Source organism: Bufo bufo, chromosome 4 (genome assembly GCF_905171765.1).
Source record: "Bufo bufo chromosome 4, aBufBuf1.1, whole genome shotgun sequence".
Lineage (NCBI taxonomy): Eukaryota > Metazoa > Chordata > Amphibia > Anura > Bufonidae > Bufo > Bufo bufo.
In genome coordinates, this window is record NC_053392.1 from 490,086,548 (window position 1) to 490,113,567 (window position 27,020).

A 27,020-nucleotide genomic window follows, 5' to 3' on the forward strand; every position below is an offset into this window, starting at 1 on the left:
GTCAGAAAGGTGAGAGCTGCGTTTACATGCAGTAATCATCTCCTCTGTATGGGGCTGAGCGATTGCAATAGAGAATCCTTTTTTAGGGACAGCAGATCACTGTTTGTTGTCCAGAAATGATAATTTAGTTGGCTGCATCAGTGATTCTTTTGCCTGATGAACGAGGGTTTACCTGTAAAGGAGTTACAGGAACAGCCATGAAAGCTGGAATGTATTGTGGCTCATATGATCGAGGCATCTACAATAGAATTTTATTTTCCAACTCGTATAACAAAATGTTTTGAAACTACAATAAATAAATGTATACATTATACATTTAGTATAATGGTGTATAATGATGGCAGATAATCGGAAGGAATGCTTGTTCCTGACACTCTGTCCGTTTAAAGGTGCAGCTGATCAACTGATGAACGAGAGAAACGTTCATTCATCGGATGAAACTGTCGTTAGGGCAGGCAAGTAAATTATTGTTTCTGGGCAGCAATCTGATCCCAGAAACAATGTAGCTGTATGAGGACGAGCGATCACAATAGTGACTGATCTTTGTCTGTAAATGCGGAGCTTTTCAGCCCCCACTGAATGAGCAGCCAGTTGTTGGGAGGGAACGCTTCCTTCCTGATAATCGGCTGCTCTTCTGCACGTGGAAATCCACCTTAACATACACTCACCTAAAGAATTATTAGGAACACCTGTTCTATTTCTCATTAATGCAATTATCTAGTCAACCAATCACATGGCAGTTGCTTCAATGCATTTAGGGATGTGCTCCTGGTCAAGACAATCTCCTGAACTCCAAACTGAATGTCAGAATGGGAAAGAAAGGTGATTTAAGCAATTTTGAGCGTGGCATGGTTTTTTGGTGCCAGACGGGCCGGTCTGAGTATTTCACAATCTGCTCAGTTATTGGGATTTTCACGCACAACCATTTCTAGGGTTTACAAAGAATGGTGTGAAAAGCGAAAAACATCCAGTATGCAGCAGTCCTGTGGGCAAAAATGCCCTGTGGATGCTAGAGGTCAGAGGGGAATGGGCCAACTGATTCAAGCTGATAGAAGAGCAACGTTGACTGAAATAACCACTCGTTACAACCGAGGTATGCAGCAAAGCATTTGTGAAGCCACAACACGCACAACCTTGAGGCAGACGGGCTACAACAGCAGACCCCACCGGGTACCACTCATCTCTACTACAAATAGGAAAGAGAGGCTACAATTTGCACGAGCTCACCAAAATTGGACTGTTGAAGACTGGAAAAATGTTGCCTGGTCTGATGAGTCTCGATTTCTGTTGAGACATTCAAATGGTAGAGTCTGAATTTGGCGTAAACAGAATGAGAACATGTATCCATCCTCTGATGGCTACTTCTAGCAGGATAATGCACCATGTCACAAAGCTTGAATCATTTCAAATTGGTTTCTTAAACATGACAATGAGTTCACTGTACTAAAATGGCCCCCACAGTCACCAGATCTCAACCCAATAGAGCATCTTTGGGATGTGGTGGAACGGGAGCTTCGTGCCCTGGATGTGCATCCCTCAAATCTCCATCAACTGCAAGATGCTATCCTATCAATATGGGCCAACATTTCTAAAGAATGCTATCAGCACCTTGTGGAATCAATGCCACGTAGAATTAAGGCAGTTCTGAAGGCAAAAGGGGGTCCAACACCGTATTAGTATGGTGTTCCTAATAATTCTTTAGGTGAGTGTATTTCTAATGTCCAAAATTGCGCTACATGCAAAATAAGGCTGCTTTACCGGAAATTAAAGGCATATGTCAGGCTATAGTGGTACAACTGGACTGCTGTCTTTCAACGTTCATACTTCACTTACCAAAACACTGTAACTTCACAGGATCATAATATGTGCCTTGCTTGCAGTAACACTCAAAGCTTGCCTCTGTGTTTAAGCAGAATCCATTTTTACATATTTCGCTTCCAAACAACATGCACTCATCAGCATCTGCAAAAAAAAGAGCATACAATGGGATAAAGCTGAGTTTTATAAACATGCAAGACAAAAAAAAAATCTAAGGTTTCAGACAAGGGTGAAGCCTGGCACTGGAGCACGATTTATAATATTCTGTTTGTTCGACCATGCCCAGATTCACATCAAACTTACAGAAATCCAACCTTTGTAGAAAACAGCATATAAAGACTAACCTTGGTAGGTCAAGCCATTTCCCTCATAAAGGGATTCCTTGGATGGGACGTAGCCTTTTCCCTCGGGGCACAAAAGTGCAAATTCATCTATGAGAAACAAAATCAAATTTTTGATGTTTTTTTGCATACAGTATACATAGTTATATATGTATCTTTTTATGCACTGCCTTACAGAGGTTCTTAACACCTTTATGTTTGATAAATACTGTATCATATAACCGAAATATAGGTGTTTTTTTTAATCTTCTGAAAATTAAAACAGAACAATATCCAAAGCTCTAGCTGTATACATACCAGATCCTAGAACAGGACATGGAAACATCTCACAGGTATCTCCCCAGGCAGCACCCAATGTACAGCAGCAGTCTTGCTTGCTAACATTAACAGTCAGCACATTCTCACAGAAATTGACATTATTGAGATTATAGTAGCACTGCTTTACTTCTTCGTCATAATGACCTGCAAAAAATAAATAAAAATAATAATTTGTTCAGTACAGGTATATTTTTTATATGAACTTAGTCTTGTTAACAGGATTGCAAGATGGTGTAACCTATTAGGCATAAAAGTTCACACTGTGATGGATGTTAGTCATCAAAGCACTGCATGGGTCTTTTGAGTTTACAATAATATGTCGAAAACTACTGTCACTTTAGCAAAAATGTCCATTAAAACTGAATAGCAAAAAAGGCAACCTAACTGTCAAGAAGCATGATTACCAAACTCTGGCTGCTGATTTGCTACTATAAGGAAAATGTTATGGTTATGTAAATTTGCTTAAGGGGCATCTGTCAGCAGATTTGTACCTATGGAACTGGCTGACCTGTTGTATGTGCGCTGGCCAGCTGAAGGCATCTGTGTTGGTCCAATGTTCTTATGTGCCCGCATTGCGGAGCAAAATGATGTTTTAATATACGCAAGTGAGCCTCTAGGAGCAATGGGGGCATTACCCTTACACTTAGAGGCACAGCTCTCTCTCTGCAACTGCTGCGCCCCCTGCTCTTTGATTGACAGGGCCAGGCAGTGTAAATGTGATCACGCCTGTCAAAGTGCAGAGGGCGCAGCAGTTGCAGAGAGAGCTGAGCCTCTAAGAGTAATGACAACGCCCCCGTTGCTCCTAGAGGCTCATTTACATATATTAAAACATCATTTTTCTCAGCATGGCTGGCACATTTGAACATGGGACCAACACAGATGCCTTCATGGGTACAAATCTGCTGACAGATGCCCTTTAATTACTTCAAATACCTGAAAATACTCAGAATAGTGACCTGGTCTATCAAGACAAATGCTGAACACACAGATGGCAGAAGACTTTTAGAAATGGTAAGTATCCAGGGCGTAGCCATTATTACCCATTATTTACCATCCTGCTTTTTCTTTTACTTGAAGACTTAATCAAAGAGAAACATTTGATCAAGAAGAGAACCTCATCATAACACTGGCAGGAAAAACATTTTTCTTGAACAGATCCCATGACTAGCTTTTGAGGAATTAATGGCCAAGTTTGTATTTCTGCGCATTTAACGAAAACATTATTACAGTCAAATGTCTGCAGGGAGAAGTGCGCAGTGCTGTCCAGCAAGCACAGATGGCAGCAAGAAAACACTCCTTTAGTTGGCAATCTAGTGCTGTGTATTACACCAGACTTGTAATAATACGCCTCTTTCAGACAATTTGTTCAGTTCAACTCTATATATGTGGCCAGTAAATCTCTTCAGGCTTCACTTTTTCATTATTGGATGAGCTTATGGCTGTTTTATCAGTGATCGTACAAGATGTGAAGAGAATACTGCAGAAGAGAATCCACTTGGCAGCTGCTATCTGGATTGATAGAACAGAACAAAGTTCTAAAGACATATCCCAACCTCTTCCTTTCATCTTCCTACAACTAACCTTTAATATCCCATAGTCATCTGGTTGGTCAGAAGGTTGTCAGGGCATTTTAGATTCACTTGTACAGTATATAACTGATTCATTGTAAGCAAAAAGTTCTTAAAGGAACTGTGTCATCAGCTCTTTGGATATCAAATGTACTACAGTACTGTAGGACTCTTTAATGGTGGTTTCTGGGACTAACAAATTGATGACCTACCCATTGAAGAGGTCATCAATAGGAGATCAGTGGAGGTCTGACACCCAGCATCCCCCTTAGTGGCAGTCGCAGATGCCAGAACACCACAGCTCCATACGCTGTGTAGTGGCTGTTTTCAGGTACTGCAGCTCAGCTCACATTCACTTAAATAAGAGCATCCATCATCTGCAGTATCTGAGAACAGCTTCCACACAATGTACAGAGCTTCAGAGTTTCAGCTTTGCATGCGGCTTACACACAGAACCACGGTCTTTAGCTGATCACTTGATCAGTGGTGGATCCAGGTGTCGGACCCTAACCAGTCTCATATTGATGACCTTCACTATGGATAGACATTGTGTAGAGGTGTATACACCTTGGCCTAAGTAGCTTATTGCACACATCTGGAGTGTTTTGTATAAGGCAGTATTACAGCGAAAGGGTGGGATTTCAGAGGCACTCAGGCTGGCATCAAGAGGAAAGGGGGGATGTAAAGCATCTTTGCTTACAGACATAACTCCGTGACTCTGCAAGGCTACTGCATGACCCCCATGGCTCCAGGTATCCAACTTGCGTACACTGTATCCAGTTATCCAACTTTTTTGAAAAATGGAAACCTGATTATAGGTCCCCATTTAAAGGGACATGTCTGTCAGAAAAGGGTAATTTTATTCAAACATAGTGTTTATGGAAAACATTTTTTTGAAATTTTGTTTGAACATTTTTCTTTTTCATGTGGGCCGTGTTATAGTACAGAAAATTAAATACAGAATACTGCCCCTCTTTAGCAGTCAGCACACAGCAATAAATCTCCTATATGGATAGGTAATCCATTGTCAGTTTACTGCTACTGTGAGGGGAAGATGCTTTTGGCAAGTAAATACCCATTATTCAAAGTAGATGTAGAATTGAGATGGTATCTCTCTCTATCTGATTCACCGGAAACAAATCACTAGAATCCAATTTTTTTTTTAAATTCTACATGAATTCTGAATTGATAAAATTTAATCCCCCATTTGTAATAAATATTAAATATTACAAGATGGTATATTGTAAAAGAAAAAAAGACTCTGGCAGGCAAAGTAAATTGATCACTGTGGAAATTTTCCAATATAAAAGAAATCACAGCGTTGTCTCTTTATATAGTGATGTAGAATATCAAGCACACTAACAGGGGTGAACCTTTACACCACTAAGTACAGCACTTCTTCCAATTAGATTTATTGTCCATAACAACACGTGCAGAAAATCTCCAGTTTATAATTGTGTCATAACATATTCAGAGAAAACAGGGAAATAAATATCCCAGCGGGTTATAATATATGTGGGTTAGGTTGATAACACACAACTCAGATAAACATTATAATGGTGCTGTTATACCAAAGAAGTAAAATACCTGCGATTCCTACAGAAACAACATTTAAAGTGTTCCACAACTACTCTATTAGCTTTTTGAGGGACTGTAGCACATCCATATGGGTCTTGTCGAGATAAAATAGTGCTGGAGAGGAGACCCTTCTACTCAACAATCAAGAAGACAAACAATCCTGATTGCGCCATTATTTTTCCAACAATTTGACAGAATCTACGACAGAGATTCCTAACCAAACATTCGGCCCAGATGTAAACCTATCCTTACAGATTTTGCATTGGCTTCAATTTACACCTTGTGGTGTGTAACTAAGCTATTTATCAAGTCCCATTAGACACAGATTTCCTATAATTTTCAGCCTTCATTGCTATATAACAGGTCATACAATACAGTAAATCAGTTGCAGTTTCATATGCACAATTGCTCAATTGCTTGGCTGGGAAAGTGCACAAAACGTATCAAATCATCAACTGCAAATTCCTAAAGAAAGATGATCAACATTCTAATAGAGACCAGACCGTGCAATAAACTGGCAATGGACAGAGGTGACAAATTTTGCCAAAAGAAACAGCCTCATTTCATTATATGTCCACATTCTATCTGTAGAAAATTACATTTGCATGAAACGGCACGTGCTTTGAGTTTAGAAGTTCAAAAGGCAACTGGGTTCTCCTCCTGGGGAATATTCGAACATATGTTCTTATTCCATTATTGTAATTAATGTCATGTTAAAGCCACAGCCATGACAATCTACAAATCATGTACTGAGGCCTTTGTAAATCCTTCATAAATTATTCAAAATACTAAAGGAAAGTTTCAATAATGAGGAAAGCAGATAATTTCTTCTCTGTAAACCAATTTTTAAGATGACAGGAGACACAACAACTGTCTAACCTTATATTTCAAATGTGCAGCAGGTTACAAAATAAATGATGCTGACCTGAAAGTAAGAAAGCATGAATGAACAGTTACTGTCTGAAATCACTGACTGTAAATCTAACTGCATCGTGTCTTCAAGTACATATACAGAAGAGGATCAGGAGTTATGGGGGCAGTCCAACCTTTTTACTACTCTGTCTTTGCTGAACTCATATACTGCATGCATGATGGCAGTTGCCATTAGGTGATCACATAGGTATTTCTTTTTTCTTTTTATTAACATCCTTTATTGTTTTCTGAACCAAATACATAAATTCACATAAACAGTTTAAGTCTACAAATATAATTTTGCACCAATTCACATAATTGATTCTTTTAACCCCCCCCCCCCCCCCTATAATTCACTGCTGCGTGATCCACCCATATTTTAATTTCTATTCTGTTTCCAGAATTTCCACTGTAAGGGTTTTTGGGGCGAAATGAAAAGCCTGCCCCTTCTGACTAACGTCGTTCCGGTTTCCTTTCTATTCTTCTATAAACATCGATAGTATCTACCCGGGCCCTCCATTCATGAAAGCTGGGGCTGTTCTTTGTACCCCAGGCCTTTGCGAACATGAAGCCTTCCATACAGACTCGCAGCTGGTAGGGCGTCAACTCAGAAGGGGAAAAGAAACCCAGTATTGCCTGCGTAAAGCAGCGGTTCAGTTTAATCTTATATCTTTTATATAGTTCTTCATAGATACTCGTCCAGAAGCCTCTCACTTCTGGGCAGTTCCATAATAAGTGAACCAAATCCGCTTTATCTGATGAGCATTTCCAACACAGGTCCTTCCTTTCCTTATATATTTTAGCGAGGAAGGCGGGGGAGTAGTATAGGCGATGCACAATCTTGAACTGAATCAATCTATATTTCTGAGAAATCAATACCTTTTTAATATTTTGATATATTATACCCCATTCCAAGATGTTCCCATTGCCCAATTCAGCTTCCCAGCCTCCCTCACTTTTAAATGTTGTTATTTCCCCTAAACCGTCCCGAAGTCTGTGATATAGTTGAGAGAGTGTAAGTTGTGTGTCCTTAAATCTAAAGCAATAGTCCAAAAAAGGGTTTGCCCTAATAGTCAATAAACTTTTGTCCTGAGTGCGCATATATGCGTGTCTAATTTGTGCATATCTATATCTATCTAAAGGGGTTATAGGTGTACCTTTTATTAATTCATCTAAAGAAATAATATTACCATGTGATATTATATGAGTTAAACGGTTAATTCCGCGTGAGTTCCAATATTTATAATCTACGATTGACTTAAATTCTTTTAAATTGTAATTGTGCCAAAGTGGGGTAAAGTGAGTAGGGCATATCACACCCAGTATTTTTTTTAATCTTATTCCAAACCCTATTTAGTGTATCACTAATTAGACACTGTTTTGTTCTCTTGCCCGGATGACCAGTCTCCAAAATAGAAAAAATATCCCCGTATGGCCCCTGAAAGTCCCTTGAGAGGATACCTAGTAGCAAGGCGGCCTGATGATCCGCTCCCCCTCCAACACACCACTTTATCTGTGCTGCAATATAGTATCCCTGGAGGAATAGGAGGGAAAGGCCACCCCTTCTCTCAGCAATGCAAAGGTATTTTTGCTTAATCCTGACCCTTCCCCTCCCCCAGATGAACTCATTCATCAATTTGTCCAACAACCCAAAAAATGAATCATCAATCCATATCGGACATGCTGTCAAAGGGTATAGTCCGATAGGGAGGACCACCATCCTGACTAATGCAATTCTTTCCTCCTGTGACAGAGGCAGCTTCTGCCAAGTCCGGATCTTATCCCTGATCTTATTAATCATAGGAATTATATTTAAGGAGTTATATCTAGACAGATCCGCGCTTATTCTAATACCCAGATATCTAATAGGGTCAGTTGGTCCAAGTAACTTAATACCCAAGGGGCCGTCAGGGGGTGCTCGGACAAGGGGGAGAAGTTCAGACTTGTCCCAATTTACTCTATACCCCGATAATGACCCATATTCTTTCAATATATTCATGACAGGTGTAACAGCTTTCCACCCCTGCCTCAAAAATACCAGAATGTCATCCGCGTATAGACTGATCTTATCTTCCTCTTCTCTTCCTCCAAAGCCTATGATCTCACTAGATTGACGGATTTTACAAGTGAGAGGTTCCAGAGCCAGGGCAAATATCAATGGTGAAAGAGGACATCAGGACATCCCTGTCGTGTACCTCGCTGTAAAGGGAACAAAAAAAAAACAGGCCTCACATCTCTATTCAACCAAATCTGTACTGTTTTAGCTGGTCAAGTTATTTGTAGTGACCGTAAAAGCACTTTTTATTTTCTGGATTGAAAAACTATTCCCGAATTTGCCATTCTCAAAATTGTGGTGAACGGGAACAATAAGGAAAACATCTAATAATAGACGCGGACGTGGACGTGGTCGTGGTGGTGTTAGTGGACCCTCTGGTGCTGGGAGAGGACGTGGCCGTTCTGCCACAGCCACACGTCCTAGTGTACCAACTACCTCAGGTCCCAGTAGCCGCCAGAATTTACAGGGATATTTGGTGGGGCCCAATGCCGTTCTAAGGATGGTAAGGCCTGAGCAGGTACAGGCATTAGTCAATTGGGTGGCCGACAGTGCATCCAGCACGTTCACATTATCTCCCACCCAGTCTTCTGCAGAAAGCGCACAGATGGCGCATGAAAACCAAGCCCATCAGTCTGTCACATCACCCCCATGCATATCAGGGAAACTGTCTGAGCCTCAAGTTATGCAGCAGTCTCTTATGCTGTTTGAAGACTCTGCTGCCAGGGTTTCCCAAGGGCATCCACCTAGCCCTTCACCAGGGGTGGAAGAGATAGAATGCACTAACGCACAACCACTTATGTTTCCTGATGATGAGGACATGGGAATACCACCTCAGCACGTCTCTGATGATGACGAAACACAGGTGCCAACTGCTGCGTCTTTCTGCAGTGTGCAGACTGAACAGGAGGTCAGGGGTCAAGACTGGGTGGAAGACGATGCAGGGGACGATGAGGTCCTAGACCCCACATGGAATGAAGGTCGTGCCACTGACTTTCAGAGTTCGGAGGAAGAGGCAGTGGTGAGACCGAGCCAACAGCGTAGCAAAAGAGGGAGCAGTGGGCAAAATCAGAACACCCGCCGCCAAGAGACTCCGCCTGCTACTGACCGCCGCCATCTGGGACCGAGCACCCCAAAGGCAGCTTCAAGGAGTTCCCTGGCATGGCACTTCTTCAAACAATGTGCTGACGACAAGACCCGAGTGGTTTACACGCTGTGCCATCAGAGCCTGAAGCGAGGCATTAACGTTCTGAACCTTAGCACAACCTGCATGACCAGGCACCTGCATGCAAAGCATGAACTGCAGTGGAGTAAACACCTTAAAAACAAGGAAGTCACTCAGGCTCCCCCTGATGCCTCTTCTGCTGCTGCCTCGGCCTCTTCTGCTGCTGCTGCCGCCGCCTCGGCCTCTTCCTCTGCCTCTGGAGGAACGTTGGCACCTGCCGCCCAGCAAACATGGGATGTACCACCAACACCACCACCTGCGTCACCAAGCAACCACGTCACACGGCAGCGTTCAGCTCTCCATCTCACAAACATTTGAGAGAAAGCGTAAATTCCCACCTAGCCACCCTCGATCCCTGGCCCTGAATGCCAGCATTTCTAAACTACTGGCCTATGAAATGCTGTCATTTAGGCTGGTGGACACACACAGCTTCAAACAGCTCATGTCACTTGCTGTCCCAAAGTATGTTGTTCCCAGCCGCCACTACTTCTCCAAGAGAGCCGTGCCTTCCCTGCACAAACAAGTGTCCGATAAAATCAAGTGTGCACTGCGCAACGCCATCTGTGGCAAGGTCCACCTAACCACAGATACGTGGACCAGTAAGCGCGGCCAGGGACGCTATATCTCCCTAACTGCACACTGGGTAAATGTAGTGGCGGCTGGGCCCCAGGCGGAGAGCTGTTTGGCGCACGTCCTTCCGCCGCCAAGGATCGCAGGGCAACATTCTTTGCCTCCTGTCTCCTCCTCCTCCTACTCAGCTTCCTCCTCCTCTTCTTACACCTGCTCATCCAGTCAGCCACACACCTTCACCACCAACTTCAGCACAGCACGGGGTAAACGTCAGCAGACCATTCTGAAACTCATATGTTTGGGGGACAGGCCCCACACCGCACAGGAGTTGTGGCGGGGTATAGAACAACAGACCGACGAGTGGTTGCTGCCGGTGAGCCTCAAGCCCGGCCTGGTGGTGTGCGATAATGGGCGAAATCTCGTTGCAGCTCTGGGACTAGCCGGTTTGACGCACATCCCTTGCCTGGCGCATGTGCTGAATTTGGTGGTGCAGAAGTTCATTCGCAACTACCCCGACATGTCAGAGCTGCTGCATAAAGTGCGGGCCGTCTGTTCGCGCTTCCGGCGTTCACACCCTGCCGCTGCTCGCCTGTCTGCGCTACAGCGTAACTTCGGCCTTCCCGCTCACCGCCTCATATGCGACGTACCCACCAGGTGGAACTCCACCTTGCATATGCTGGACAGACTGTGCGAGCAGCAGCAGGCCATAGTGGAGTTTCAGCTGCAGCATGCACGGGTCAGTCGCACTGTGGATCAGACACACTTCACCACCAATGACTGGGCCTCCATGCGAGACCTGTGTGCCCTGTTGCGCTGTTTCGAGTACTCCACCAACATGGCCAGTGGTGATGACGCCGTTATCAGCGTTACAATACCACTTCTATGTCTCCTTGCGAAAACACTTAGGGCGATGATGGAAGAGGAGGTGGCCCAGGAGGAAGAGGGGTCATTTTTAGCACTTTCAGGCCAGTCTCTTCGAAGTGACTCAGAGGGAGGTTTTTTGCAACACCCGAGGCCAGGTACAAATGTGGCCAGACAGGGCCCACTACTGGAGGACGAGGATGAGAAGGAGGTGGAGGAGGATGAGGATGAAGCATGTTCACAGCGGGGTGGCACCCAAAGCAGCTCGGGCCCATCACTGGTGCGTGGCTGGGGGGAAACACAGGACGATGATGATACGCCTCCCACAGAGGACAGCTTGTCCTTACCTCTGGGCAGCCTGGCACACATGAGCGACTACATGCTGCAGTGCCTGCGCAACGACAGCAGAGTTGCCCACATTTTAACGTGTGCGGACTACTGGGTTGCCACCCTGCTGGATCCCCGGTACAAAGACAATGTGCCCACCTTACTTCCTACACTGGAGCGTGATAGGAAGATGCGCGAGTACAAGCGCACGTTGGTAGACGCGCTACTGAGAGCATTCCCAAATGTCACAGGGGAACCAGTGGAAGCCCAAGGCGAAGGCAGAGGAGGAGCAAGAGGTCGCCAACGCAGCTGTGTCACGCCCAGCTCCTCTGAGGGCAGGGTTAGCATGGCAGAGATGTGGAAAAGTTTTGTCAACACGCCACAGCTAAGTGCACCACCACCTGATACGGAACGTGTTAGCAGGAGGCAACATTTCACTAACATGGGGGAACAGTACCTGTGCACACCCCTCCACGTACTGACTGATGGTTCGGCCCCATTCAACTTATGGGTCTCCAAATTGTCCACGTGGCCAGAGCTAGCCTTTTATGCCTTGGAGGTGCTGGCCTGCCCGGCGGCCAACGTTTTGTCTGAACGTGTATTCAGCACGGCAGGGGGCGTCATTACAGACAAACGCAGCCGCCTGTCTACAGCCAATGTGGACAAGCTGACGTTCATAAAAATGAACCAGGCATGGATCCCACAGGACCTGTCCATCCCTTGTGCAGATTAGATATTAACTACCTCCCCTTAACAATATATTATTCTACTCCAGGGCACTTCCTCATTCAATACTATTTTTTATTTCATTTTACCATTATATTGCGGGGCAAACCAAAGTTGAATGAACCTCTCCTCTGTCTGGGTGCCGGGGCCTAAATGTGTGACAGTGGCCTGTTCCAGTGGTGGGTGACGTGAAGCCTGATTCTCTGCTATGACATGAAGACTTATTCTGTGCTGACATGAAACCAGATTCTCTGTTACGCGACCTCTCTCCTCTGCCTGGGTGCCTGGGCCTAAATATGTGACAGTGGCCTGTTCCAGTGGTGGGTGACGTGAAGCCTGATTCTCTGCTATGACATGAAGACTTATTCTGTGCTGACATGAAGCCAGATTCTCTGTTACGCGACCTCTCTCCTCTGCCTGGGTGCCGGGGCCTAAATATGTGACAGTGGCCTGTTCCAGTGGTGGGTGACGTGAAGCCTGATTCTATGCTATGACATGAAGACTGATTCTGCGCTGACATAAGGCCAGATTCTCTGTTACAGGACCTCTCTCCTCCGTCTGGGTGCCGGGGCCTAAATGTGTGACAGTGGCCTGTTCCAGCGGTGGGTGATGTGAAGCCTGATTCTCTGCTATGACATGAAGACAGATTCTGCGCTGACATCAGGCCAGATTCTCTGTTACGGGACCTCTCTCCTCTGCCTGGGTGCCTGGGCCTAAATGTGTGACAGTGGCCTGTTCCAGTGGTGGGTGACGTGAAGCCTGATTCTCTGCTATGACATGAAGACAGATTCTGCGCTGACATAAGGCCAGATTCTCTGTTATGGGACCGCTCTCCTCTGTCTGGGTGCCGGGGCCTAAATGTGTGACAGTGGTCTGTTCCAGTGGTGGGTGACGTGATGCCTGATTCTCTGCTATGACATGAAGACAGATTCTGCGCTGACATCAGGCCAGATTCTCTGTTACGGGACCTCTCTCCTCTGCCTGGGTGCCTGGGCCTAAATGTGTGACAGTGGCCTGTTCCAGTGGTGGGTGACGTGAAGCCTGATTCTCTGCTATGACATGAAGACTGATTCTGCGCTGACATCAGGCCAGATTCTCTGTTACGGGACCTCTCTCCTCTGCCTGGGTGCCTGGGCCTAAATGTGTGACAGTGGCCTGTTCCAGTGGTGGGTGACGTGAAGCCTGATTCTCTGCTATGACATGAAGACTGATTCTGTGCTGACATGAAGCCAGATTCTTTGCTATGGCATGAAGAGACTGATTCTCTGCTGACGTGAAGCCAGATTCTCTGCTATGGGACCTCTGTCCAATTGATATTGGGTCATTTTTATTTTTTTTATTTTTATTTTAATTCATTTCCCTATCCACATTTGTTTGCAGGGGATTTACCTACATGTTGCTGTCTTTTGCAGCCCTCTAGCTCTTTCCTGGGCTGTTTTACAGCCTTTTTAGTGCCCAAATGTTCGGGTCCCCATTGACTTTAATGGGGTTCGGGTTCGGGACGAAGTTCGGTTCGGGTTCGGATCCCGAACCCGAACATTTCCGTGAAGTTCGGCCGAACTTCTCGAACCCGAACATCCAGGTGTTCGCTCAACTGTAGTGGCGGTTCCAGCAGTGTAAGGCTCTAGTCTGTGAGCCCCAGATCAACCAGAAGAATTAGAATAATACTGCAGCAGTCACTTGTCTTCTTTGCAATAGTTGAGAAAGTTTATTCACCAAAATGAATGCAACGTTTCGACTTCATACAGTCAAGCTTGACAAAGACTGTAGGAAGTCAAAACGTTGCATTCATCTTGGTGAATAAACCTTCTCAGCAGCACTGACGGTTCCATGGAACAATTACAGAATTAGATAAGTGGTGGTGCCAGCAGTGTAAGGCTCTAGCCTGTGAGACCCAGATCAACCAGAAGAATTAGAAGAATACCGCAGAACTCAATTGTCTTCTTTGCAATAGTTGAGAAGGTTTATTCACTAAAATGAATGCAACGTTTCGACTTCCTACAGTCTTTGTCAAGCTTGGCAAAGACTGTAGGAATTCAAAACGTTGCATTCATCTTGGTGAATACATCTTCTAAACTTTAGCAAAGTAGACAAGTGAGCGCTGTGGTATTCTTCTAATTCTTCTGGTTGATCTGGGTCTCACAGGCTAGAGCAAAGTAGACAAGTGAGTGCTGTGGTATTCTTCTAATTCTTCTGGTTGATCTGGGTCTCACAGGCTAGAGCAAAGTAGACAAGTGAGTGCTGTGGTATTCTTCTAATTCTTCTGGTTAATCTGGGTCTCACAGGCTAGAGCAAAGTAGACAGGTGAGTGCTGTGGTATTCTTCTAATTTTTCAGGTATTTCATTAGCATTTCATTTCAGAGTCACTGGGAATCCATTTTGCCATTAATCAAAAGCAATTAAACTCTGCCAGAAAAGGAATAGTGCAAGTGTGAACACTGCTCTGTCTGTGTGACTAATAGGTCAACTCCACTGACTAATATTGAGGTCCTTTGGGTTCCATGGATTTATTGGTTTGATGGGAAAAATTACGCTGAATGCAGTCGCTATTCTTCTGGTCAAATACTATGTAATCTGTGACATGACATGAATAAATACGTATTCTTTTATTTTATGTTGGAGTTTGCTTCACAGCCATAAATAATTAAAATTTTTGGAGTTACACTGAAAACTTTTTGAAATATGTTCTAAGCTGGTCATACACATTAGACGGATTTGAAGAGATCCCACAGTTTTAACTGGCTCTGCCAACATTCTTAATAAACCATTGGCAGCATGAGATTAAGGTTACATACAAGATATATCACTGAAGCGCTTTGACAGCGTGAACATGAAGAGTCACAGTGGCAGCTCCCAACCAAGTTATGCTTGATTGACCGGTCTCTCCTTATTCTCAAATAACAAGAGAAGCCACCCCATGACTATTCTTCCCGTTTCCAGCTCTTTTTAAAATATGTCTTCACTGAAATGCTGTAGTGTAAAGCATACTTCTGTATGTATGTTGGTAACTGTCTGTATTTAGTGCTGGTTTGGGCAGCATGAAGCTCCTGACAGAAGGTGGAAAAGCACAATAAGGACCTTTGCAGTAAACCAAAAAAGTTATTGCTTGTCAGTTTCTTGGCTGTAGTCTCTTCCTTTGTACACCTGTGGTAAAGAAGTCAACCCCCAGCCCCAACACAAGTGGAAGGATGGTTTCACACATGGGTTTTTAAAACCCCACTGCAATATTTAATGCAGTTCTAGAGACAGTCAGAAGTGGATCTTCCTTTATACAGTATTTCATTTCAAATCTACTTCTGGCTTAAGAAAACTATAAAATGATATGAAAAAAAACACTATCAGCGAAACCACCAAAACTGGTACAGAGATGTTAAGATAAATAAGGTATATCTGATAACATGAAGCATAGGGATGAACGTTTTCCCTCAAGAATACCCTCCAGTTTAAAAGAAATCTTCTGGCATTCCACTGATTTATGGGTGTCTTAGCACACAAAACCCCACTGATAACCCCCTTGTGACAGGTCTCATGAGAGACACATATAATACCCAAATATCCATAGTTAGAAATGTTCCGAAATTCTGTTAACAGATAAGCTATGGTCCAGATTTGAGCTGATCTGAACAATCCAAGCCTATTAATTAAGAACTGTGAAATAAATACATGCTGTCAACAGAATCAAAGGGAGAATTTCACAAAATCTAAGACTGCCATAACATTACACATTAGCCAACAGGGCTAAATAGGTGCCTGTTACTGTCTGGCAGGCAGAAAGGAGGTACTGTGTGCTGCATGGAACCAATTTATCTACTTTTCTTCTTAAAAACAGATAAGGGGCTTGTAGTTCTGAATTGGGAATAGTAAGCTTGTTGGCATATAAGCAGCTAGTCAGCTGAGCTCAGTTATTTATAATTTTCACGCATTTACCCCAACAAAACACCTTTTATTTTCATTTTCAATTTCTATTTCAGCTTTTGATTTCCTTTATTCTTCACAAACACTACTTAAAGGGGCTTGATATTGACAATTATCATCAGGTCATAGGTCATTAATATCTGATCAGCGAGGGTTCATCACCCTGCAGCCCCACCGATCAGCTGTTCCCTGCATCCTCCAGTGCTGGAACTAACACTTTGAAAGGAATAGGAAGCGCAGATCCATTCAAAGTGTAATGGCCATACCAGGTTACTGCTGCTCAACTACTACTATGGCCACTACACTTTGAACGGAGCTGTGTTTCCTTTTCCATTGAAAATGTTATTTCTAGCACTGGAAGATACAGAAAAACAGCTGGCAGGTGGGTTTCAGAGTATCAGACCCTTACCGATCGGATATTAAGGACAGATCATCAATATCAGGAGCCTGGAAAACCTCTTTAATTTTAGATCTCTTACAGAGTTAGAGATATGCAAAAATACCTCCTATGGCCACAAAATGGTTAAAAAAAATACACCATCCCTTTACTAATCTCGCTGTTCTTCCAAAACTGCTGCTCTGAAGGTACCCAGATCCTGCTATGCTTCACTTCATGCCCCTGCCTCGAAAAGGCAGGACATGGCTGGGAATGCCACTGAAAATCCACCTCAGCCAAAGATCGGATGAGGAGCATTACCGGCCATTTCCTGCCATATCAGGAAGTGGAGCACAGTGGAGACCTGAGCACCACTGCAGCGGATCAGAGAGGTGAATATAAACTACCTTATTTTTTTTATTCCTAGTGTCATATTTTTTTTTTCCAACGGTTGCTATGGTAGGTCTTGTTTTTTGGGTTTTTAATACAATGGGTTACCTACTTAATCCAATTCATTACTGTTGATTTATGTAAAATGCACAGGCAGCTGTTAGCACATACGTTAGGTATGCCCTCATGGGATAACACAGATGATCAGTATGGGTGGATGAACAGCTACTAAAAAGAGTTAAAAGGCCATTTTCTAAGTTCTCTCCAGTCACATCCGACATTGTTCTAGGATGGCGGTTGTCAATCAGAGCCACTTCACTCCAGATAAAAGTGTAGGTACAACTGCTGTGCCCCTCAGGCATAAATGCATGGCACTGGTTATTAAGTACAAGCTTCCAGCGACGTACATTTACGGCACTTAGTGAAACTCCTGACAGGTTTGTTTTAGCAAAAACCGTAAAACCGTTAAAGGTAGAACATCTATATAGAAGTCACATGTGTTTCTAGCACCCCATGCCACGATTAATTGCGCATAGAGCTCCAGAGACAAGTAAGTGTGACTTCTATATTTATGTTCTAATTTTAATGGATATACAGTAAAGTGATATTTTATACACCAAGTCTGAATGCTGGACCTGTCTCCATCCTGTGGCTCGCCAACAGTTCCAACAATACAACTCCTTGCATGCTGGGAGATCCCTGAACTAAACAGTTGTATAACCATGCAGTATGGGTGACGCAGATTATACAAGTTGGCACACTGAGTTTTTTTTTCTTACAGTGAGAAAAAAATATATGCCCTTCTCCAATATATGCCATATTATTGAAGCTCCTCCTACTTGGGTTTCAATTGAGAATAAAGATGTTATTTTTACTAACAAGTAAGAGAGTTTTTATTCCAGTATTTCTCCAAACCTTTGGAAATATGCTTTAATTTTAGCATGAATTGACATTATTGTATCTGTGAGCAAGTCTATGGAAAAAATCTATCCTACCTGGCATGTTGCGGTATTTGCATTGCCCAGTCATTGGGTCATATTCCTGGTTATCATCAGCACACAGGCAGAGGAATGAACCATCCACGTTTTCACATCGGGCCTCACCACAGACTCCGCTCAGCATTTCACATTCATTTACATCTGGAATAGGGAGAATGGTTATTGGGACACATTCCTTGCTACTGACAGTTCTTTCTTTAACCATACGTCCTGTGCCAGCAAAGTCTGCTAGAACAGACAAGCCCCCTAGTGCCCAATTAAATCCTGCTGAAATAAATAAAATAAACAGGAGATTTCTCATACTGCTGATCCTACAGTTGTAGAGAAAAGGCTAGCTATGCAAAATGTCTGAATATAAATATGTACATCGTGATATATGGATTGCAGACTCTTCAGTAAAAGGGGTTCTCCGGGAATTAAGAAAATGAAAATGCTTAAATATTAATTTATTATAAATATATTCCCAAATACCTTTCATTAGTTGTAATAGCTTGTTTTGTCTGGGGAGCAATCTTTAGGAGAAATAAAATGGCCGCCGTCCTATCAGTACACACATAACCTGTCCTAATCACACAGGAGGACAAGCTACTTCACAACACTGAGCTAAAGAGCTGCCTCGTCCTCCTTTCTGCTTTGCCTGTCAGGGATTATGATTAGTGATGAGCGAACTTGTGTTTTCAAGTTCGGCGTACAAGGTTCGGGTTATCTAAGAATCCCGTTATGGATTCCACTACCACAGACCATAATGGAATTCTATGATGGCATGCATCACGGAAGCCTATAAGAGGTATTCCGTTATAATAGAAGTCTATGGCACTTACAATACATTAGTAAGTGCCTTCTATTAACATTATCTACATAATAAATTCTATTCGCTGAAGTGAGACAACCCCTTTAAAAGCAATAACAGCAAAGAGGTGTTAATGCTAAGCACTGTACACACTGACAACATGGTCACCTGTGTATAGGGGATAACTTGAAACAGCTGGAATAACTCTTTAACAAAAAGATTCCAGGTTTGCTGAAAACATGGCCTAAGAAAGGCGACAGGCTTTTCGTTTTTTTGCCCCTTTGGTCCTTTAAAACTAGGACTATGTATTTACCCGTACTTTGAAACCTATCATACTGCAGTAAACTATTGATGTAAAAACCATATAACAAAAAAAAAAGAGCTACATAAGATCTAGAGAATTAAAGATAAAATCATACTTTATACACTTTCCAATTTACGGGGGTGGGGCGTCTCGTATTATTGTAAGAAGATTCATATCATCCTAACCACGGGCAGCAGGAAACTGACAAGATCCTTCATTACATTAGGTTTTACTCCAGAATGCTGCCAGACAAAGAACTGGGTACCGGAAAAAGTGTCCACTGGGCAGCTTTCCTCTGGCTTCTTTCCAACTGACGCAGCTTGATGGACAGTTCTGTATATGGTAAATCGGTAGACATCTGTCTATGAGGCCGATCCAAGCAGGGAGAGGGCAGCCGTCTAGTGGGCAATTCTCTTCACCTGGCAGCACTTGAGAGTAAAACCTTGGTAGCTGGAAAGAAGGAGCCTGTCGGTATTTCATGCTGCCCATGGTTAGAGTAGCATGGGTCTTCTGAAATGTTCAGTAATGTATCTTTCAGTGAATGCAAATTTTTTGTATCCTCACTATATCCTTGAAGAATACATTGTGCTCTATAATATTACACAGCAACCTAGTAAGTTTATAAATAGAAAGCTCTCACTAGTATTTGCTCTATAAGATGCACTAAAAATAATATACATAATCATATTTGATATCCATGTAATCAGGAGAAACACAGTTATAAATCTAGAGGTATTTAGAAGTAAAAACCCTACAGGTATTTAAAATTGTTACAGGTTAAATTAGAGAAAACTGCAATTTGTTTCCCAATTTTTTTGTCTTTTTGTATGACTTAAACATAGATACCTATAATATATACCACTAAATAAAAGAAATATATCTACTGAAACAAAAAAACATACATAAAGGGATACATAAAATTTCCACAAATAATGAGTTACATAGCACAGCTGCTAATTTTGCTTTGGTCATTAAGGCCCAGAATACATACAGTCTAATGGTCCAATACCAAGAGAAAGCAGATATTCTTGTTTACTCAGTCATCAGTTTCTCATATACAGCAGAGGTTACCCAGCGGGAAAAAATTCCTGTTTTTACTTGGCTTTATCATTATTTTTTACAATATTTTCCTTCTCTACTTACTGTTACTCTCGAAGTCTATAAGCCTAAATCCAGTACAAAAGTAAATGCTTACACCCATACAAATACCTGTCTCCTTATGTCCTTACTATGGAGAGGGAGGGTGAATAGTTTTTTTTCTATGAGAACAAAGAAGGATCCAGCTCACAGAAAGTTTTTTTTATTTCATGCTTCCCCGATTAGGGCTTTCCATGGCAACAACTAATACATCCTAATGCACCATGAATGTAATGTCTGACAGTTTCCAAAAGGTCAACCACATAGCTTTGTCTTGATACAGTTGGCAGATTCTATTACATTGTAGGGCACAGTTTATAAACTTAAAAGTTATGCCACTAATCAGATGAATGCGTGTTCCAATTCTACGCCATTCTGGAGAAATGTGAAAAATTTATTTTCTGGAGCATCTCGTTCGTATACACTACATTACAAGATTACTGGCTCCCTTGCTATGTACACCTAAGGCTTAGGCTACTTTCACACTTGCGTTCGGAGCGGATCCGTCTGGTGTCTGTACAGACGGATCCGCTCCTATAATGCAAACGCTTGCATCCGTTCAGAATGGATCCGTCTGCATAACAGTTTTTTTCAGATCTGATTTTTCACTCTGTGAAAATTCTGATCTGACAGTATATTCTAACACAGAGGCGTTCCCATGGTGATGGGGACGCTTCAAGTTAGAATATACTAAAAGAACTGTGTACATGACTGCCCCCTGCTGCCTGGCAGGTGCTGCCAGGCAGCAGGGGGCAGACCCCCCCCTCCCTCCCCTGTATTTAACTCATTGGTGGCCAGTGCGGCCCCCCCTCCCTCCCCTGTATTTAACTCATTGGTGGCCAGTGCGGCCGGCCCCCCCCCTCCCTCCCCTGTATTTAACTCATTGGTGGCCAGTGCGGCCGGCCCCCCCTCCCCTGTATTTAACTCATTGGTGGCCAGTGCAGCCCCCCCTCCCTCCCCCCCCTCCCTCCTAATTAAAATCCCCCCCCCATCATTGGTGGAAGCGGAGAGTTCCGATCGGAGTCCCAGTTTAATCGCTGGGGCTCCGATCAGGAACCAAGGCAACCAGGACGCTACTGCAGTCCTGGTTGCCATGGTTACTTAGCAATTTTTAGAAGCATTATACTTACCTGCGATGTCTGTGACCGGCCGGGAGCTCCTCCTACTGGTAAGTGACAGGTGCTATAAGTAATGCGCCGCACAGACCTTTCACTTACCAGTAGGAGGAGCGCCCGGCTGGTCACAGACATCGCAGGTAAGTATAATGCTTCTAAAATTGCTAAGTAACCATGGCAGCCAGGACTGCAGTAGAGTCCTGGTTGCCATGGTTACCGATCGGAGTCCCAGCGATTAAACTGGGACTCCGATCGGAACTCTCCGCTGCCACCAATGATGGGGGGTCAGTCATTTTAATTAGGGGGAGGGAGGGGGGGCCAGCCGAACTGGCCACCAATGAGTTAAATACAGGGGGGGAGGGGGGGGGGGCCGGCCGCACTGGCCACCAATGAGTTAAATACAAGGGAGGGAGGGAGGGGGGGGGGGGGGCGGCCGCACTGGCCACCAATGAGTTAAATACAGGGGAGGGAGGGGGGGCCGGCTGCACTGGCTACCAATGAGTTAAATACAAGGGAGGGAGGGGGGCCGGCCGCACTGGCCACCAATGAGTTAAATACAAGGGAGGGAGGGCGGGGGGGGCGCACTGGCCACCAATGAGTTAAATACAGGGGAGGGAGGGGGGGCCGGCTGCACTGGCCACCAATGAGTTAAATACAGGGGAGGGAGGGAGGGGGGTCGCACTGGCCACCAATGAGTTAAATACAGGGGGGATGGTCTGCCCCCTGCTGCCTGGCAGCACCTGCCAGGCAGCAGGGGGCAGCCATTTACACAGTTCTTTTAGTATATTCTAACTTGAAGCGTCCCCATCACCATGGGAACGCCTCTGTGTTAGAATATACTGTCGGATCTGACTTTCACGATCTAACTCAAATCGGATGGTATATTCTAACATAGAGGCATTCCCATGGAGATGGGGACGCTTCAAGTTAAAATATACCATCGGATTGGAGAAAACTCCGATCTGATGGTATATTAATAGGGACTCCTGACTTTACATAGAAAGTCAATGGGGGACGGATCCGTTTGCAATTGCACCATATTGTGTCAACGTCAAACGGATCCGTCCCCATTGACTTGCTGTAATGACCGACGTCACGCACAGGGAGGATAAAAGGGAAAGCCCTGCCCAAGGGAGAGGGAAAGGTGGTGACCCCTAACTCACCTTGCGGCTGGCACCTGACTGCCCTGACGTCCCTAGACGGGTTCCTCACCCGTGCGGCGATCATGTGCCTAAACCCTGGCTTTCCCTAAAATGAGCCCTAGATAGTGAACGGGCCGGTGGGATCGCTAGTCCGCACCACTATCACTAAGAGGGAAACACCAGGGAGAGGACAGACAAAACAGACAAACACATACACCCAGTTGGGTGATCACAATAGACCACAAAGGTCCAACAGGGATCCGGAGGGTAGCGTTCTGGACCAACTACCAGAGAAAGCAGCAACACAGCTCCAGAAGGTCAGAATAGATGTCCAGGCAGGAAGTTCTATCTCTGGCAACCAGAGAAGTGTGAGAGAGGAATATAAGGAGGTTTGGGAGTGCTGGACAAGGAACAGCTGAGGAGAAGGAGCTACGGATCCCTGAGTGAGCCAAAAGGGTTTGCAAAGCAAACCCAGAAAGCTACCATAAGGAAAACAGCCCTATCTTAAATAGAGCGTGCAGCCAACCGCTGCGACTTCCTGACCCCGGGTATAACGGAGTCAGGCGTGGTTCTCGATACCCTCGTGACACTTGCATTGTAAGTCTGGACGGATCAGTTTGGCTCCGCATGGCCAGGCGGACACCAAAACGCTGCAAGCTGCGTTCGGGTGTCCGCCTGCTGAGCGGAACGGAGGCCAAACGGTGCCAAACTGATGCATTCTGAGCGGATCCGCATCCACTCAGAATGCATTGGGGCTGTACGGATCCGTTCGGGGCCGCTTGTGAGAGCCTTCAAACGGAACTTACAAGCGGAACCCCGAACGCAAGTGTGAAAGCAGCCTTAGCTTGTCTAAAGGCTTACATAATCTGTCCCTGTGTGATAAGCATAGTACTATGGATGGAGTAGTTACATGTTATATCAAGTGCATGTAATATAGATGTATACCATTGGGAATTTTATCATTTATGTTCTATATTTTACAAAACTGACCAATTTCTTTAATCTTGAACTCTTACTTAGGACTGGGAAGACAATTTTGGGTATAGTGCTGTAACTATATATATGACATATGGATGCATTAACTTACCCACACAGCCTTGTCCATCCAGTGAATCCTGGTACCCCTGATAACAGAGGCAGCGATATGAACCAATGGTATTCTCACAAAACCCTTGACTGCACAGAGTGCTATTAGTACATTCATCAACATCTGCAAATGAGACACAGGGCAAGTCAAACATGCACACAGCAAAAACCAGACATGCATTGTACCATCTCAAACAATGTTTAGATATTGCTATATGTCTCTTTTCCTCTTTGGCATCAAAAGTGTTACACTGGCCATACACAAGACAAAAGTTGGCTGGAATAGCTGACAAGCTACAGTGGATGATCTCCTCTGTCAAAAATGTAACCGGCAACACTGGAAATTTCTGCAGTTGTCGGCTGAAATTGCAAGTTTATAGGCCAAGTTTGGCTGATCATTTACCATCATGCTCAAGGACCAGGGAGTCAGTCTTAAAAACAGACTCACTGGTTGGCCAATTTATTTTGGCAAGTAGCTAGTGGGATCGCTCGTGGAAACGATCCTATGCAGTCAATCATTGTCTGAGGTGTACAGCCAGCTTTAGTTTAAGGTATATAAGCAAGTGTGCGTAGAGTGTTCTGACTGTTCTGTGCTAAGCACAATATAAAGGTGGTCCCACACATTAAAAGTTGAACAGTCATCTGGTGACTGACACAGCCGTAAACATATTAGTCCAAATTGGACATTACAGTTGTGCAAACTGGTCATACGTGTTCAAAGAAACCAGAAGATGCATGAAAGATCTTTCTGGGAATGTTCTTTCAATTAAAGATCTCTGTCCATGAATGATCCTTCTTTCAATTAAAGATATTTTGCTCGAGTATTGGCTAACTGTCATCGGTTATCCAAGAAACTCATTCATTTTGAAATTTCACAAATTGTTTTAATTAAGATACTCTGTTTTGATCAACTTTAGTCCAATATGTATGGCCACCTTAAAGCCTGATCTGACAACTTGACATAAGAGCATCATCAACCACTGCAGTATGAATTAAGCAGTAGATCACACTCCGAGAATAAATGGAGTGGCAGTGCAAAGCATGACCATTCCTTTCAAGGGGGGAATAGGGATCGGTAGGGTTTCTAGTGGTCGGATCCCCAATGATCATATACTTATCCCCTAACCCAGTGGTGGCGAACCTATGGCACGGGTGCCAGAGGCGGCACTCAGAGCCCTCTCTATGGGCACCCGCGCCCTGAAAAAAGTTTATGTTGTACTAATATGCCTTAGACTTTTCCTGCCATTCATCAGCGCAGGGCACACTATGAACAGCACAGGCAGCGCACTGAATGTAGGCAGGCCATTATAGCTAAATGATAAAGTACATGGAAGATACACTATACTGGACTGTAGTATTCAGGTTAAATTGCCGTTTTGGCACTTTGTGATAAATAAGTGGGTTTTGGGTTACAGTTTTATGCACTCGGTCTCTAAAAGGTTCGACACCACTGCCCTAACCTGTGGATAAGGAATAAGTTAAAAAGTTGGCACAATCTTTTTAATATAATATGTTCATGGTAATAAAAGTAGTTATGTTTATAACAGCCAGTACAGCTTTGCTAGATCCATTATATAAGTTGATCTTAACAAATTTCACCCATGATGGAAACGAAAAATTTGTGTGAACAGAGCCTAACTTAGTGGCCCTCTGCTTTAGCTCATAGAGGGGGGCCCTGAGAAGGCAACGTCTTTCAGTGAGTCATTGAGATTAACTACAGACACTCTTGAAAAAATATTTTTTGTCCTTCTATCATGCATTGTTACCGAACAACAGAAAAGCTGCTAATCTTCTGCAATAAAATATAAACAAGCCACATGCAATGACGGTATTGGTAAAAAAGACAATACTTCTAACACATATTTTCAGCTACAGACAGTATTTAAATACAATAACTTGTCTGCATAGTAGGTTTAGTACAATATTATTTAGACATTTTTTCATATTTAGATAAATCACACAAAAATACCAATACTGAGATAAATAAAACCACAAGCACATGAAATGTGGAACCTTTCAGCCGCTAAAATGATTAATAATCTGTATTAAGATTTCTAGGCATGCTTTGATTAGAACTCCATATGGATCAAGAACATATATTTATTTTTCGTCTGCGCTAGGTTATTTTATTGAGTGGTAAATGGTACAGATGACGCCTCAGAAAGGTACAACAATAATATAGTGCTGATTTATGAATATAAAGAATCTGAAAAGTTAAAACTCAAGACAAATTGCTGCATTAAAATATCCTGAGGAGAGACTAACACACTGAAAACAACTTAATATCTTCTGCATGTGAACATTTTCATTTCTGACTTTTTTATTTTATTTACCCAGTGTGTCCCCCAGAAGTAAAAAAAGACCATCAGGGGACACTTAAACTTCATTTCTTAGTGGAACACTTCCAAACATTTCTCTGTTATATGCACCTCTATCTAGTATGACCCAATGTAAGTTCATACTAATTCAAAGGCTCCTACCAAATCATCTGTAAAAGTTGGCAGCTGTACCACTACAGTAGCTGTTAATAAGTTAAATGTCTTCCATGCAGTCCCAACAGTAATTGAACTTTGCTTCCCTAATGCTCTACTGTTCCTCAAAATGAGCTTTATTTTTCTTTTCCTGCACAGATGTATTCTGAGACTTAAGACAGGAGACTATACGAGCATGAGATGTATTGTTTAATTCAGATAGCAGGCCTGTGGTAAGGGTCTTTTAAAAGCAGAAAACTATCTAACAGATGGAAACAAGATCAACATTAAGTCTAAGTATTTCTTTTCCAACCGCTCTCTAGTGAATCCAGAGTCAAAACCACTTTACAGCAGTTCTCAAAATACCAGTCAGGATAGATAAATATTCAGCAGAAGATCTCTCGTCAACTTGGCTTAAAGTAGCTCACAAATAGAGCCAGGATTTTCTTTTTAAAAAAAATTAAAAACCTAAAGGCGACTAACGGCAGACAATAATTTAAGATAAACAGTATTTTTCGCCATATAAGACGCACCTGCCCATAAGACGCAGCTAGGTTTTTGAGGAGAAAAAAATATTTTGAACCAAAAGGTGTGCTTTTGGTGGGTTTTGAACTAATGGTGGTCTGTGGATGACACTATTATGGAGGATCTGTGGATGACACTGTTATGGAGGGGATCTGTGGATGGCACTGTTATGGGGATCTTTTGAATGCACTGTTATGGGGGATCTGTAGATGGCACTGTTATGGGGGATCTGTGGATGGCACTGTTATGGGGGATCTGTGGATGGCACTGTTATGGGGGATCTGTGGATGGCACTGTTATGGGGGATCTGTGGATGGCACTGTTATGGGGATCTGTGGATGGCACTGTTATGGGGAGGGGGATCTGTGGATGGCACTGTTATGGGGAGGGGGATCTGTGGATGGCATTTTTATGAGGGGAGATCTGTGGGTGACACTGCTATATATGTGTCATCCAAAGTTCCCCCCCATTACA

The 27,020-nt window shown here is 43.5% G+C and overlaps 1 protein-coding gene across 3 annotated transcripts in view; it reads right to left on the bottom strand.

Annotated features, from left to right (window-relative positions):
• Positions 1 to 27,020, bottom strand: part of LTBP1 (latent transforming growth factor beta binding protein 1) — a 382,180-nt gene that overhangs the window by 25,829 nt on the left and 329,331 nt on the right. For all 3 annotated transcript variants that reach the window (XM_040429549.1, XM_040429548.1, XM_040429550.1), the window contains 5 exons: positions 23,552 to 23,674; positions 17,974 to 18,117; positions 2,457 to 2,621; positions 2,163 to 2,249; positions 1,834 to 1,962 (listed from right to left, as the gene is read on the bottom strand). In XM_040429549.1, coding sequence (XP_040285483.1) covers positions 1,834 to 1,962; positions 2,163 to 2,249; positions 2,457 to 2,621; positions 17,974 to 18,117; positions 23,552 to 23,674 — 648 coding nt within the window. The remainder of the gene's footprint in view (positions 1 to 1,833; positions 1,963 to 2,162; positions 2,250 to 2,456; positions 2,622 to 17,973; positions 18,118 to 23,551; positions 23,675 to 27,020) is intronic.